Source organism: Melanerpes formicivorus, unplaced genomic scaffold (genome assembly GCF_026170545.1).
Source record: "Melanerpes formicivorus ecotype bairdi unplaced genomic scaffold, bMelFor1.0.p_v2 SCAF_2, whole genome shotgun sequence".
In the NCBI taxonomy this organism is placed as follows: domain Eukaryota; kingdom Metazoa; phylum Chordata; class Aves; order Piciformes; family Picidae; genus Melanerpes; species Melanerpes formicivorus.
In genome coordinates, this window is record NW_027142354.1 from 8,744,612 (window position 1) to 8,760,995 (window position 16,384).

At 43.6% G+C, this 16,384-nt stretch overlaps 1 protein-coding gene across 1 annotated transcript; it reads right to left on the bottom strand.

The window, feature by feature from the left end:
- Positions 1–1,550: 1,550 nt before the first annotated feature.
- Positions 1,551–16,046, bottom strand: ALDH8A1 (aldehyde dehydrogenase 8 family member A1). The gene is made up of 7 exons (XM_068149939.1): positions 15,787–16,046; positions 11,300–11,447; positions 10,289–10,444; positions 6,980–7,129; positions 6,094–6,350; positions 4,571–4,732; positions 1,551–2,751 (listed from the first exon to the last, which is right to left on the bottom strand). The coding sequence occupies exons 1-7, from the start codon at positions 15,922–15,924 to the stop codon at positions 2,299–2,301; spliced, it is 1,464 nt and encodes a 487-aa protein (XP_068006040.1). The 5' UTR covers positions 15,925–16,046; the 3' UTR covers positions 1,551–2,298.
- Between the last annotated feature and the right edge of the window lie 338 nt (positions 16,047–16,384).

The window sequence follows — 16,384 nt, forward strand, 5'->3', positions numbered from 1 at the left end:
GAGCCAACTCACCTTGGAGTGACATCTGGAAGGGGGAGGTGAGGTCCATCACCTACTCTAGACCTTTAGAGCAGTTCCTGGCATGACTTACACAAGAGGATAGGACACCTATACCAGAGGCCATACCACAGTCAGACAGGCCTTTCAGCCATCTAACAGCCTCTTCCATAAAGAAAAGATGATTCAGGGAGTGGAACATCTCCGTTATGAGGAAAGGCTGAGGGAGGCACTCGGTGATTTGATTAGATGGTGTTTGGTGATGTTGGACTTGATGATCTCGAAGGTCTTTTCCAACTTGGTTAATTCTATTCTATTCTATTTTTTAACTTGGAGAAGAGGAGACTGAGAGATGACCTCATTAATGTTTATGAATATGTGAAGGGTGAGTGTTGGGAGGATGGAGCCAGGCTCTGCCCAGCGAGGTCCAACGATAACACAAGAGCTGCCAGCTGGAGCATAGGAGGGTTCCCAATGAACATAAGTCAAAACTTCTTCACTGTGAGGGTGACAGAACACTGGAACAGGCTTCCAAAAAGGTTGGGGAGTCTCCTTGGGAGACATTTAAAACCTGCCTGGATGCGTTCCTGTGGGACCTAATCTTGGTGATCCTGCTGTGGCAGGGGACATTGGACTAGATGACCTTTCGAGGTTCCTTCCAACCCCTAATGTTCTGTGGTTCTATGAAGGTGAGAACAACACTTCCTCTTTTTATTACAGTGATTCCTCCCACCAAAAAAAAAAAAAGCTTAGAAAAGAATGCTTTTCTGCAGCTATAATTTAAAACATCCTTCTGGTGTTTTAATTTTTACAAGCAAAAGTGCAAATCCCAGCATTACCTTGGCCAGACTCTGGAAAGAAAAAAACCAAATCCTATCTTGAAAATATACTCCTGTACACCATGCAAAAAAAATAATAAAGAAGTAATCTTAGTTCAAAATATCTAACTAAGGGTATGGATCAGTATTCAAGGCCTAGAAGCTCCTCTAGACTGTTTACATCACAGAATCACCAAATCACAGAATCACCAAGGTTGGAAGAGAGCTGAAAGATCATCAAGTCCAACCTGTCACCCAACACCTCATGACTGAACCATGGCACCAAGTGCCACGTCCAATCCCCTCCTGAACACCTCCAAGGATGGTGACTCCACCACCTCCCTGGGCAGCCCATTCCAATAGCAAATGACTCTGCAACATAGGAAGTTCCATCAAAAATGGAACTCTGAGGGTGGTGGAGCACTGGAACAGGCTGCCCATTGGTGCTGGAATCTCCGTCTCTGGAGTCATTCAAAGCCTGCCCAAACATAAGCCTGTGCAACCTGCTCTAGGTGACTGTTGTTTGGCAGGGGAGTTGGACTGAGGTCCCTTCCAAGCCCTGTCATTCTGTGGTTCTGTAGCCAGGAGGAGGGGAAAATGTTCATCTCATTTTAATTTCTTTTTGTGGCATGTGAACAAGTTTGTGAGGTACCAGATTAGAAAAACCAAGCTCTGTAAAGGAGAGAGGGAAAACTGCCATCGGCTTTACATTTTGGTGACAAACATTTCCAACTCTTAAAAGTCACTTCCAGTCTTTATTAATGAAGAATTACCCTGCCTGTGATGTAACCAAATCTTTGTGCAGGGGTGTGAAGAGCATCACAAAAGGCTGTAATTTCAATATAGTTAAAGAAAAAGGCTTAGGATGATTCAGCTGCATAACATAAACCAGGTTATAATTAAAATGTTTGTGTATCATGAAAACTTTATGACCCCATGGTTTAATACAACTTAACAGATTCAAGGTATGGACTCAGACTTGTAGCACATTGCAGCACTTGTCCTTGTCTTATATCAGTGAAGTGCAATACAGGTTGGTACATGCAACATAGTGCTGATAGTGTGAACAGGTTGAGGCTGATACTGTACAGGGAATCAATGTGCTTTTTTGTCTCTCAAGGTAACTCACCAACCCCAGGTGTAGTCATATCATCCTTTGTCCAGTCTGCCTTAGAGGGAGAGATTCTTGAGACAGGAATACAGAGCTTTCTTGAGACAGGAATATAGAGCTTTAGGATCCATATGGTAAGAAGTTCATTTAGCTTGGCCTGGGTTGGTCATGGAGTCAACACTGATCTCATTTAACTTGAAAGGCATAATTCAACATTAGCATTTGGCATGACTGTTTTCAGCTGTCATTGATAATACTTGGCCAAAGTTCAGGAAAAAGATGGCCAAAATAGCAGCCTGTTTTCCAGAAAGCCTTTTACAGTAATGCAAATTACTGTCACTTAATTTACCCTAAAATACTTCTGTTGACATGTCAGTGCTTTATTGTGATGGTTTTGACCTCAGTGAAGAATTCATAGGAATCCTTTGCTCCCTCCCTTCCTATGCCTGAGGCTTTCATCCCACCAAATGGCAAGTTCAGATCTCTAACAAGCCAGCAGTTAGTCCACACCAATCCAGACTGTAGCCTTCGTGCCACGCGATGAACACGTCCCACATTGCTGGACCATACAGTGGCTGCCAAGCCATATTTCACACAGTTGGCTCTTTCAATGACTTCTTCTTCTGTATCAAATGCTACCACACATGTCACAGGACCAAATATCTCTTCTTGCATGCACTTAGATTCATCCTTGACTTCAGCAATAACTGTGGGCAACATGAAATAGCCTTTCTGGTTGTCAGCTAGAAGAACCAAGGAATCCACACCCTCTCCACACAGGACTCTGGCTCCTTCAGCTTGGGCTTTCTTCACATAGTTCTTTACCTGGGGAAGCAGCAGGAAAACATCACTGCTAAAGAGCACCAAATCCTGAAGGTACACTTCTCCAGTCTGATCACATCAACAGAAGCCTCTAAATATCTCCAACTGGATCATGCTACCTTTTACTTCCCTCCTAACAAAGGTCATTCCCTAGCTTTTGTTTTTATGATGTTGCAAAAGTAGGGCTGAGTATTTCTTGCTGTAAAACAATTTTTCTCTCTCTGCTACTGTAGCAGGCAGCACCACTGGTTCTTCTATGATAAATATTCATGACAGGGTATGGCCCCGGTGAAAATAAAAGTCATCCCAGAGCCCCCCTCCTTTCTTCCAGGAGTTTGCCACACAGTTGCAGTTTGCCATGTGTTCCGTGCCACAGTTCACTAATTTACATAAAGTGATTGGTAATATTTTCCTAACTCACAGGCAGGCTTGTTAAATGTTTACATGCCACTAGGATGATGATGCCATGAGCCCTGCAGAAAAATCTCATCAATAATTAATTAAAGCTGCTCCCATGGCTTCTGCTATCATGTGCTACCTTGAACACACTGGACATGCTATTGATCCACTTCAGTTCTGACATCATTGCTCATTGCTTTGTTTCTCTACCTATAGAAATACCACAGAGATACCACCAGGATTCTCTTTTTCTTCTTCTAACCACCTCAGTAGTTTAGACTCTGAAGTATTGTGTTATATCACAGACCTTGGGAAGTAGCTGTTTCTGCCTTCTGCTTCTGAACAGATTTAGAGAACCTGCTGAGGCATGAGGAAGCATGACAAAGGCCTAGATTTCTCTCTTGCTCTGTAGTTTTTTGTGTTCTTCTTGATTATGCTGATTGTGTCAGAAAGTGTTGGTATGTGAGCACCTCCTCTCCTGAACTCTGACACCATAAAAATTAATTGCACATAAGCCACTAGAGCAGACTATGTTTAACTGTGCACTATCTCAGCTTCCCTCTACACATATGCAATTCCAAGCAGTCCTAGGAACTGTGTCTTCTACTCCCCAGAATTTGCCAGTGATAGAAGCCCACAAAGAATTTATCTCAGCAAATGCAATACTAAAATCCATGGAAAAGCTGCTGAACTCTATGATTGGTTAGCATTTAGATTTACATATTTTGACTTATTTAATCTTGAATGGGAAAACAGAATATTGTTTGTCATGCTAAATTATTTTCAGCATGGAGTTGATTTTTCTGGAGTAATCACACAATGTCAGGCCACAGGCAACAGAAACCTTATCAAAAAGGATAGGATAGGGATAGGATAGGGATAGGAATAGGATAGGATAGGATAGGAAGGGGATAGGAATAGGATAGGGATAGGATGGGGATAGGATGGGGATAGGAAAGGAATAGGATAGGAATAAGATAGGATAGGAATAGGATAGGAATAGAATAGGAATAAGATAGGAATAAGATAGGAATAAGATAAGAATAGGATAGGAATAGGATAGGAATAGGATAGGAATAGGATGGGATAGGAACAGGATAGGATAGGAATAGGATAGGATAGGAATAGGATAGGACAGGAATGGGATGGAATGGGATGGAATGGAATGGAATGGAATGGAATGGAATGGAATGGAATGGAATGGAATGGAATGGAATGGAATGGAATGGAATGGAATGGAATGGAATGGAATGGAATAGAATTAACCAGGTTGGAAGAGACCTTTGAGATCATCGAGATACGGTATAATGGCTTTGAATCACTATCCCTCAGAGCTGATCTTGAAGAGGACATGGTCTTTTCTATAGATTACGTCATAGTCCTCTAAAAGATGAGATGAGATCTTGTAAATGCCATGTATCACCTTTTCTAGATGCTCTTTACTTATTAGTGCTCCCACGTTGACTGTAGGATCTGAGGGATTCCCAACCTTCCACTTCTTAGCCTCTGCCACAAACCTCTTCACAAACTCATTGTATATGCCCCTCTGAACAAAGATCCTGGAGGTGCAGAGACAAATCTCACCCTGCCATAAATAAACAAACCAGAAAAACAATGATATTAGTTCATAATGCACTGCACTACTGGAAAGCATTAAGAGGCACATCTCAGAATGAGACTACATGTCCCTGTATCCCCAGGAGTGAAAACTACACTCACCAGCACTGCAAAGTAGGATTTTTCCCAGATTAAAAAGGAAAAGAGAGGAGAAACACAAAACAGCAACAACAGGACTATATAGTGACTTACTAAAGCAAATAGGTTTTTCATTGATTACATGTTGTCTTCACCAGCATTTTTCATAGGAAAGGTGATTCCCAACTTTAAACAACCTCCAACTCTATTTTCTGACAACGCCTTGCTTGATACCAAGCTATTTTTCTAAACATTTGCAATTCCATGGCTTTGGTGATATTTCCTGAGGGTGGTGATGAGGGAAGAGGAACACTGATACAATTTTGGAAGGACTCTCCTAATTGAATTCCAGTAAATGCGCAAGCTTCCCACTTCCTTGTAGGGTGGGATTTTAAATAGCTGCTTTCTGGAAGAATAAGCAGTTTGTCTATTTTGAGAGGGGAAAATAACACCTTGGCTTTTTTTTTTCTGATGGAGAGTACTGGGGAAAATTCTTTATTATTTTCGTTCCCTGCTTGTAGAATAGTTAATCTCTTTCATATTTTTTGTCCATCTACAGCTTGCCTACAACATAAAACCTTGAAACAGACCTTGACAGTTGTGGCAGTTTTAGGCTATGCCTTTAAATTTTTTCCCAGATCTTGAGCAGAAAAGTAGTAAAAATGTAAATAAATCACTCTGGAGTGTATAAAGGAAAATAGAGAGTTCCAGAGTTCCATTGGAGAGATAAGGAACTTAAACTGATTGTACCAAAACAATTTTCTTCTTCTCTTCTCACTTCTTCACTCTGGAGAGATACTAACTTGCTTCTGCTTGACCTTGCCTGCATTGTTTTGGTTAAGTCTAACAGCAACTTTCACTGCTCTTTTCTCTTCTCCCCTTTGTACTGGGGAGGGGTAGGAGGGGGTAGTCAGAAAAAGGAGAAGCTAGTAGCTTCCCCTAGTCCTTGACCAGGGGGGTTCTTGTGCTGCTTGTTAATTGTAAATATCTGTAAATATTGTAAATACTGTATACCTTGTACATATTCATTGCATTCCATTGTAGATTATAGTTTTGCCTGTAAATACAGCTTTCTTTTGTTTCCAAGTGGGCTGGTCTGGCAAAGTTAACGTTGGGGGGAAAATTTCAACCCACCACAACAGTTTCAGACTTGGATCCAAAGGTACGTGCATGTGTGCACACACTTGCTCTCAGACACGTGCACACCTGCTGCTGCAAACAGGGTTCATATGGTACAGGGGTGAGAGGCACCTGGTTGGCAAAGCTGGACCTCACAGTCGTGGGGATGCACTGTGTCAGGTCAGCATCATCGAAGATGATGGCCGGGTTTTTCCCTCCCAGTTCCAGTGAAAGCCGTTTGCAGTGGGGAGCACTTTTCTCTGTGATCCGCTGGGCTGTCAGCGTGCTTCCCGTGAAAGAGATCAGAGGCACATCAGGGTGGCAGACGAGGGCTTCTCCTGCCTTGCTGCCCCTTCCAAACACCACGTTCACCACCCCAGGGGGCACCCCTGATGGGAAGAAAGGCACACAGTCATCACACCCTTTCCCTTCCTCAGCAGTTTTGTCCCTGGAGTTAGAAAATTACTGGTAGCTCTGGGGTGGCAAAGACTGACCCTTAACTTGCATAGTAGCTGAAATTCATGATGTTAACAGTTCTGGAGGGCATGGGTGAAATGATTAAAACAAGTTCCAGTGACTGGTCAAACTTGCCTGAAATTCATCATCTGAGAAACAGTTTTGAGTCACTGAGGGAAGAAGCAGTTGTTCCTTAGTTTTCCTTAACAGTGTACCAAACAACATGACAATAACTGAGAGGTGATTCTCAGCTTCTTAAGCTCTCATGAGTTCTCTCCTGACACCACCAGGCTTAGGAGATCCTTAAGTGGAATGCAGAAGGAGGAAAGGAGTCACAAAAAGCCTTTTCATGAGAAGAGAATGGGAAAAACTGGGGGGAGATGGGATAGTACAAGGACAGAGAGAGCTTTCGGTCCTTCAGTGCAACATTCACCTCGAGCACAGCAAAAAAAAAAAAGACTTTCTCAGAGTCTTTGAGCACTTCCTGATTTCTGCAACAAAAACAGTGCCCAGACAAGCATGCCCACCCCTTTCCTCCCTGCTAGCATGCCACTGGACTCACCTGCTTTCTCCAAGAGTTTGCACATCATCCAAGCAGTGACAGATGTCATCTCACTTGGCTTGGCAACCACAGTATTTCCACATGCAATGGCAGGAGCTATTTTCCAGGTCAACAAATACAGTGGCAAATTCCAGGGACTGATTAAACCAGCTACAAAGCAAAACCACAGAAGACAGGAGTTCAGTCTGCTGGGAGACAAAACCAAGTTCTCTAACCTCAAAAAGTTACACAACAATTTAGATTTATGAAGAAAATTTGGCTGTGGCTTTTATATCCAGACAATAAAAATATTTAGAAACATTTATCAGAGGCAGATAATTTTGAAAGAATTATGCAAGTGATCCTTAAGGTGATCAAACTCTCTGAATAAGTTTTGCTGCTTCTTTAGAATCTTATGCTCAGAGCAGCTTTTCAGTGTTTTCTAGCAACATTAATGGAAGGTTAGCCATAAATACTAGGCACACCAGCTCATCTGTGATAGCATTCTGTGCAAGCAAACAGCAACTTAAGCTAATGTGTGTTAGTTCAGATCACTCTTGTTTTTTATTTCCCCAGTTTTGATTAAATAATAAAGCAAAAAAGACCATACATAACATACAGTGCATATTCTCTTGCTTAATCTTACCCTAAATGATGAGTGCCAAAATTTATCAGTGTACAAACTCTTATTTTCACAAATGAGTAGAGTAGAACAGAACAGAACAGAACAGAACAGAATAGAATAGAATAGACCAGACCAGGTTGGAAGAGACCTTCAAGATCATCACGTCCATCCCATCATCCAACACCACCTAATCAACTAAATCATGGCACCAGGTGCCTCATCCAGTCTCTTCCTAAACACCTCCAATGATAGTGACTCCACCACCTCCCTGGGCAGCCCATTCCAATGGCCAATCACTCTTTCTATGAAGAACTTAGAATCACAGAATCATAGAATCAATAAGGTTGGAAAAGACCTCAGAGATCACCAAGTCCAACCTATTACCAATACCTAACACCTCATGACAACTAAACCGTGGCTTCAAGTGCCACGTCCAATCCGCTCTTTCTGGGAAGAACTTTCTCCTCACCTCAAGTCTAAACTTCCCCTGGCACAGCTTGAGACTGTGTCCTCTTGTTCTGGTGCTGATTGCCTTGGAGAAGACACCAACCCCTACCTGGCTACAACCTCCCTTCAGGTAGTTGTAGACAGCAATAAAGTCTCCCCTGAGCCTCCTCTTCTCCAGGCTAAGCAACTCCAGCTCCCTCAGCCTCTCCTCATAGGGCTTGTGCTCCAAACCCCTCACCAGCTTTGTTGCCCTTCTCTGGACACGTTCCAGCAAAGTCAACATCTTTCCTAAAGTGAGGGGCCCAGAACTGGACACAGGATTCAATTGCTGAATGACTGATTTTTTTCAGTAACTGCCTTTGGGCACACTATCACCTCACATATTTACATGAACTAAAGAAAAATAAAATAAAGCTCTGTAATTGTTAGGCTCCCAAAAGCCACAGGATTTCTCACTGTTCGATGGAGCAGAGGCAGTGAATGACTTTTCCTTATCAGAGTCCTTTTACCCGAAGCACTTCTGTTCTCCACTGCTCTCAAGAACTTTTAAACAGGTCCTCTAATAATATCTCACTAAATAAAACAATTCAAGTGTCAATGTGGAACGCTTATGTGTGTTTATTGAAAACACCTCATAAAGGAATCGTCACCGCCCCGTTAGCTGTCAGCTCAAGCATTTCATTTTTGAAGCATTAGCAGCATCTAGCGGCCGAGTTCGGCAACTCCCCGGTTAAAAGCATTTTAGCCTCTCCTGTGCGCTCCAGTCACATGCCGAAATCATAGAATCATGGTCTGGGCTGGAAGGGACCCCTGAAGGTCATCTACTATGACCCTCTCTGCAGTAAGCAGGAGCATCCTCAACTACATCAAGTTGCCTAGAGCCCTGTCGAGCCTCACTTTGAATATCTCCAAGGATGCTGCCTCGACCACTTCCCCAGGCAACCTATTCCAGCGTTCTGCTATTCTCATGCCAAAGAACTTTCTCCTAACATCCAGCCTAAATCGGCTCTTATCTAATTTGAAGCCATTGTCCCTCATCCTATCGCTGGAGGCCTTTGTAAAGAGTTTCTCTCCATTCTTGTAGGCCACCTTCTGGTACTGGAAGCTCATTATTAGGTCTCCCCAGAGCCTTCTCTTCTCCAGGCTGAACAGCCCCAACTCCCTCAGCCTGTCCGAGCAGCAGTGGTGCTCCAACCCCATAATAATTTCCATGGCCCTCCTCTGCACCCCCTCCATGAGGTTCCTGTCCTTCTTGTATTGAGGGATCCAGACCTGGATGCCGTACTCCAGGTGAAGTATCAGGCTGCAAGCTACTGCTGCTCCCCAGAGGAGAACACATCTCTCCCAGCTGGAGCAGGAGATCAGTGCATCTGGAGGACTCACTGACCCACAGCAGTGCCACACACTTAGCCACACAGACACACACATACAAAACACAAGGGACGTTTTGACAGTGGGAGCTACCAAGGCTGGTATTAGAAATAGTGTCCAGCAGGAGTAGGGAGGGGATTGTCCCCAGGTACTCAGCTCTGGTGAGGCCACACCTTGAGTATTGTGTCCAGTTTTGGGCACCTCAGTACAAGAGAGATGGAGGTGCTGGAGGCAGTGCAGAGAAGGGCAATGAAACTGGTGAAGGGTCTGGAGAATAAATCTTATGAAGAGTGACTGTAGGAGCTGGGGCTCTTTAGCTTGAAAAAGAGGAGGGGCTGTTTAGCTTGAAAAAGAGGAGGCCTGAGGGAAGACCTCCTTGCTCTCTACAGATACCTGAAAGGACATGTAGAGAGGCTGGTGCTGGTCTCTTCTCACAGGTTATTAGTGATAGAACAAGAGGGAATAGCCTCAAACTGCAAGTGGGTAGGTTTAGACTGGACATTGGAATCGGCTGCCCAGGGAGGTAAGTGGTTGACTCACCAACCCCGGATGTTTTTAAAGGTTGTGTTGCTTGGGCATATGGTTTAGGGGTAAACTTCGTAGAGTAGCATCAATGGCTGGACTTGCTGATCCCTGCTGTCTTTTCCAACCTGAATGATTCTATGATTCTAAGTTAACCCAGAAGCTTTTTAAGGCATATAAGCATTCATTTCACCATGAAGCAGCACAAGTGATTTTGCATCAAGCTGCTCATGCTTTAGCAGACTGGTTGTGTTTAGCACATGATCCAGAGACAAGAAATGCTTTTGAAACATCCTCTTTCTTTGCTGAGCCACTGCCGAGGCAGACACCTAGCCAAGGTTTTCAGCTTCTCATGAGCACCATACCAACTCCCACAGGTGTCCTCAGGGTGTAATGCAGACAGCCCACAGTTGTCATATCAGAGCACTCTGTGGTGTGATGAAGGACAGACGAGGCAAAGAAGCGGAAGTTGTACACGGCCCGAGGGATGTCGATGGTTCTAGCAAATGTAATCGTTTTCCCTGAAAAGAAACACAAATGCACTGCTGGGTTATCATGGGCAGAAAATAGCTCATCTAAACACCACTGTGACAGCACTTCAAGCTCTGCTCTGAACACTGTGGTCTGCATGCTTCTGGGGAAATGCCTTACATCCTGTGTCCAAATATTGCCCAGCACAGTGCAATCATAGTCAGTAACAACAGCACCCCTGGAGCACTGCACTACACTGAAGTCAAACCTAACCACTGAAGCCAAAGTTGGCACTCTTAAAAAACAAAAATGCCCCAGGAATCCGAGATAGAATAGAATTAACCAAGTTGGAAGAGACCTTCAAGATCATCACATCCAACCTATCATCCAACACCACCTAATCAACTAAACCATGCAACCAAGCACCCTATCAAGTCTCCTCCAAAACACCTCCAATCATGGCGACTCCACCACCTCCCCGGGCAGCCCATTCCAATGGGCAATCACTCTCTCTGTATAGAACTTCTTCCTAACCTCCAGCCTAAACTTCCCCTCGTGCAGCTTGAGACTGTCCTCTTGTTCTGGTGCTGGTTGCCCAGGACAAGAGACCAACCTCCACCTGTCTACAACCTCCCTTCAGGTAGTTGTAGAGAGCAATTAGGTCACCCCTGAGTCTCCTCCTCTCCAGGCTAAGCAACCCCAGCTCCCTCAGTCTCTCCTCACAGGGCTTGTGTTCCGAACCCCTCAAGATCAGCAGCTGAGATCAGCAGCTTCTGCAAGGTTTCATGGATATCAACTCCAGTTTGCACCGACAGCTCATACCATACTAAACACTTGGACCATAACCCTCATTTCAGTATTCAGCAAGACATTCTGCATTTCAGATTAACCATTACAATTTTTACCCTGATCCTTTGACTCTGCTTGTGCAAATTCTTCCAGGTCACGTTCAATAAGGTCTGCCAGTTTGTTCAGGATCTGAGATCTTTCCAACGGACTTTTTGAGGACCAAACTGGGAAAGCAGCTTTGGCAGCTTTGACAGCGAGTTCCACCTAAAAAAAGTGAAATAGGGATGGTGAGCATTAATTGAATGCCTTAGATTATGAGACAATCAGCAGATGAAATCCTATTTGTGAGGCTAATAATCCAGATCACATTGTTAGGAGCACTGCATCTCTTCAGTTGTGACTATTGATAGCTTCTCTATTTTCATCTTCTCAAGACACTGTCTCACAACTCAAGAGTTTCTTTCCCTGATCCTCTGTTTCACTGTAACTCTTAGTTTTCTCTACATTCCAGCAACTTGTGAGCAATCCTCCAGGCCTGGGGGATATGACAGACCAGTCAACTGCACCAGCAAGTACCAGTGGCCAAACCCACGAAGAATCTTGTTTCTCATGGAGTAAAGGGCAAACATTTCCCAGAAGAAATGTAGCCTCAGTCTAAACATTCACAGCCCTTCTTGCAATTCAGGCCTTCAGCTACACTATGCAATGATGGAAGAAAAGGGTTGAAGAAGGAACATAATGTATGCCTTTGCTGACCTTTGATTTCTTCTTCCCCTTCCCCCAGTTGGTTCAAGCAAAGATTAAGAATATATTTACAGAATAGACACCAAAGAGAAAAAAATTTCGTTTTACCTGATCACAGCTGGAAACTTATTAACACCCTCACATTAAAAATAAATCATTAACTTATTTTTAAAACTCTTGGGGTCTAATCTGACTTAGAGTCTACAGACACAGGTGCATACCAGTCTTGCCAGTGCTTTGCTTGAGAGGTACGCAACTACTGCATGGCTCTTTAGGCTGATGTTTCTACACAGTGGCAGAATACCAGCCCTTTCCTGAAGCAGATGAGGCTTCAGGGACACGAGGATGATCAGAGGGCTAGAGAACCTCTCCTATGAGGACAGACTGAAAGAGTTGGGGCTGTTCAGTCTGCAGAAGAGAAGGCTCTGAGGTGACCTAATTGTGGCCTTCCAGTATCTGAAGGAGGCCTACAAGAAGGCTGGGGAGGGACTTCTCAGGATCTCAGGTAGTGATAGGACTAGGGGGAATGGAATGTAGCTGGAGGTGGGGAGATTCAGGATGGATGTGAGGAGGAGGTTCTTCACTATGAGAGTGGTGAAGCCCTGGAATGGGTTGTCCAGGGAGGTGGTTGAGGCCCCATCTGTGGAGGCATTGAAGACCAGGCTCTGGCCAGCCTGATCTGGTGTGAGGTGTCCCTGTCCATGGCAGGGGGGTTGGAACTAGATGATCCTTGTGGTCCCTTCCAACCCTGACTGATTCTATGATTCAAAGGATTGAAATTCACCAAAAAGCACTCTCTTCCATCAGTCATTTCTTCTGGGTACTTAAATGAAAGTTACCTGCATCTACTGATTTATAAGCAATTCTTTCTTGACGTTGTCTACCAGTCTAAAAGATGTTTACCAACATCCTTCAATATTTACTGTCCTATTTCCCATTTTTGGTTCCTATAAATCACTTAATTGCTTCCAGTGACTAACATATGCATCAAGGTAGGCTTTTAGCCAAAGCTGTTTTGGTTTCCCATCATTTATCCTCATAAATTTCTTCAGCTTCTGGAAATCAGCCCAAGTCAACAACCAGGAGGATGCTGATATGATAATCAGATAATTCTGATCTGTCTTAATGTTGTCACATTGCTGGTTCCTATGTAGTCACTGATGACTTATTTCCATCAAATCCACAAAACTGAGCTCCAAATTTCTTCCTTGAGGACATTACAATAATGTTTTACTAAAATGGGCACAAAAGTTGCAGTGGGAGGAAACTCTTTGCCCCCATGAATATCAGAATTTGCAGTCTCCCTAAAATTAAGGATCAGAGTTTGAGGGCCAGAGTGATACCAGTACAGAGGCCAGGTTGAGAAATAAACTCTCACAAGACCACATGCATCACTGGCCAAGCTCAGAAACCTAGACTACTCTTTCGACTCTGGTTCAACAACCTACAGCTCAGGTGCTGAAAGCAGCAGGCTGTCAGCCACCCAACAGCTGGAACAGGACCAAAGCAGCGCTGGGAAAGGGGAACTGCAGCTTCTTGAGCACGTCAGGTGTGGATGAGACACTACCCTGAAGAGGTTCACCACCATGCAACCCCTACTCATTAACTTGCTCTTCTACTCTCCTGTCATTAGGTGCCATTGTGGTGCTATTTCTCACTTACCCTCTCCTCTGAGGTCTGTTCCACATGGTGCTTCAGGAGAGAGGTGAGGTGAGGTGAAGGCTACCTGCATTTTTTGCACCCTCCATCAGTTTAGAAGGTGTCTCATTTTCACAGACAGCAAAAAGAGAACATAAGCAGAGAGAGGAATGAAGTGGCAGCAGACTGATCTTCCAAAAAAAAGAAAAAGAGGTGAAAGATTTGTAATGAAGCAGTAAGAGAGCATACAAAAGTTAAACAGCTACTTAGTTTGACTAGCAAAAAGCAGCAAAGAAAGGCAAGCCACAAAGAAAACATGTAAGAATTCAGCTATGAACTCGGGTGTCTGAAACACTTCCTTCTGCTTTCCTCTTCTGCACAAGACAGACACACAATCTAGATTGGTCATGAAAGTCTGATATTACAGTATCTAAAACTGCCATGAGGACATGATACTTGCTTTCCCAGGGTATGAAACACAGGAGCTAGGCTCTTTAAAGAGGTATTTTTTTTAATCAGATGTTTTCCAGGAACAATTAACCCTCACCAGCCTGCCTTTTGGAGACGCAGGGGACCTGCTGAGCTTGCTTCGGTGATGTTTTGTCGCTGCTATTTGGAATTCAGAACATCCAAATGCAAAACAAACTAAATCCTGAAAAAGAGACCTATGGTGGTTTTGACAAACTGGCTGGAATGGCCACTATAGCTCACCTGGTATTGAATTCCAGGGTCAGCAACAGATTTGCTGTCTCTCCATTCTACTTTCACCAAAGCTAACCATGAAACAAATCCAGTTGGACATCCAGCCTTGCTGGAAATGAGCATTCCAAGTTTTCCACTGAACTCAGGTCTAGATGGTTATTTTGATATCTCTAGCTATCCTCTAAGCAGCATGTGATGGTATCTTCTCCTGCAGCATGTTCCGTCAGTCACCAGTGGATGCCAGCTCTGCAGAGCCTGACAATCTTGTATAGCTGTCTAAAGGCAGGAGCCAAACACTCAAGTCAGTTTCACAGGTGTTTCAACTGGGTTCCTGCTGATACACGCAACCATAACCCAGAAAGCCGAAAAGCCATTGCCTTTTAGTGTATTTGAACTGTATCTCCAGAATGGCCAGCAGCCTACTTTTGTTAGATTGTTCAGGTGTTCTCACATCTCTCTCCTTTTGATGATTTTGCAAATGAATGAACAGGAAGATCTGCACCTGCACATCAAAGAGAAGCCTTTTCAGGCATAATTAAGAGTTGGAAGGAACCTACATAGAGTTTTTCTAGCAAACTCAATCTATTGCTCTTTAACCCTCGGTCATCAGCACCTAGCAAATATTTACCCACTTGAAATTACAGTGCAAAGGTTTCTGCTGAGAGAAGCAAAGTAAAAAGATGCCAACAGGACTGAAATGCAAGTGAAGGAAACAACTACACACAGTAACAAAGTGCTTTAAGAAATGTTTTAAAAATACTCTACACTACTTATCATAATTTTCCAGGCCTTTTGCATTATCCAAGCTTTTCCAGTCCTTTCTCTCTTCAGCAAATCTGAAATGCTATGACTGACACTTCTAGGCCCCTTATGAAGTAGCACAGTGTCACATCACCCATCCACACCTAAATATGTGTAAGGCAGCAGGAAACACTATCCCACCAGACCACACAAGGACATGCTGCATTATAAGGACACTCCACACAGCCACTTCATCACCTCCACTTAATATCCAACTGCTAATACCAAACCCAGAGGTTTGAAATTTAGTTGTTGGGGTTTTTTTTTAAACAATCTTCAGCTAAGAGTCAGTAAGCTAAAAAATCCTTCTGAAGGACAACTTCAAATCATCAAGACACTGCAGGTGAACAGTTGTAGAGGGTGCCTCCAAGTTTATTTACGGAAGAGACCAGTAAACCCTTTTCTCTCACACAGATTGTTTATCCTTACAGCAAGCCTGAGTGTCAGCCTTAACTTAAGCCAAACAGGATCCAGCCTGTAACTTTCCAACAGCAAAATGTGAAACAAACAAAACACCAAAAACAACAGAAAACCACCAACAGTACTGACTGCTGCAGTAAGATTACACAGTGCTACAATATGATCAAGAACTCACTCATTTAATCATTAAAGTCTTCAGCACTTGTCTGTTCTCTGACATTCAGCCTCCCCTGCTCAAAGTATCAATGTCATGTGTATTTAATGTTTTCACTTCTTTGTACATTTGGATAGTACTCACCTCTTCTTTGCCACTGTCGGGCACCCTGCAATAAACATCTCCGGTAGATGGGTTATAGGAGTCTATGTAGGAGGAACAAGGAACAAATTTGCCACCTATAAAGTTTTCCAGCACTAAGAGAGCCTTTGAGTGAGCCATTGTCAGCTGCTTGCTTCATCTGTGATTTTTTTTCTACGAGGCATCAATTTAAGTTAGTAGGTCTGCATATTGTTTGCACAGCGAGTCTGAACTCCTCCCCCTCTCCCTCTTCCCAGCACCACTCGCTCACGAGAGGAAACAAATCCTGGCAGTAACAGCACAAAAAGGGAAAGGAGCAAAAAGTTACCATTTCTATGACACTTGCTTCACTTTCTAGGAGTTGAAGGCTCAGCTTAGTTGTTAGAAGACAGCTCCTTTCTGTCTATAGGAAGAAGGGAAGCAGAATGGTTGACAGGGAAATTTCTCCCTATACCAGTTTTCCAAGCTGAAGTCTGAAGACATATCACACCAACTATACAAAATAAGTCAAGATCCAAACACCTAGCCAGGGACCTCCTCCATACTGTCTGTACACAGAGAAAAGTCATTTGGACTAGCATGTCTGCAGCTCATCTTCACT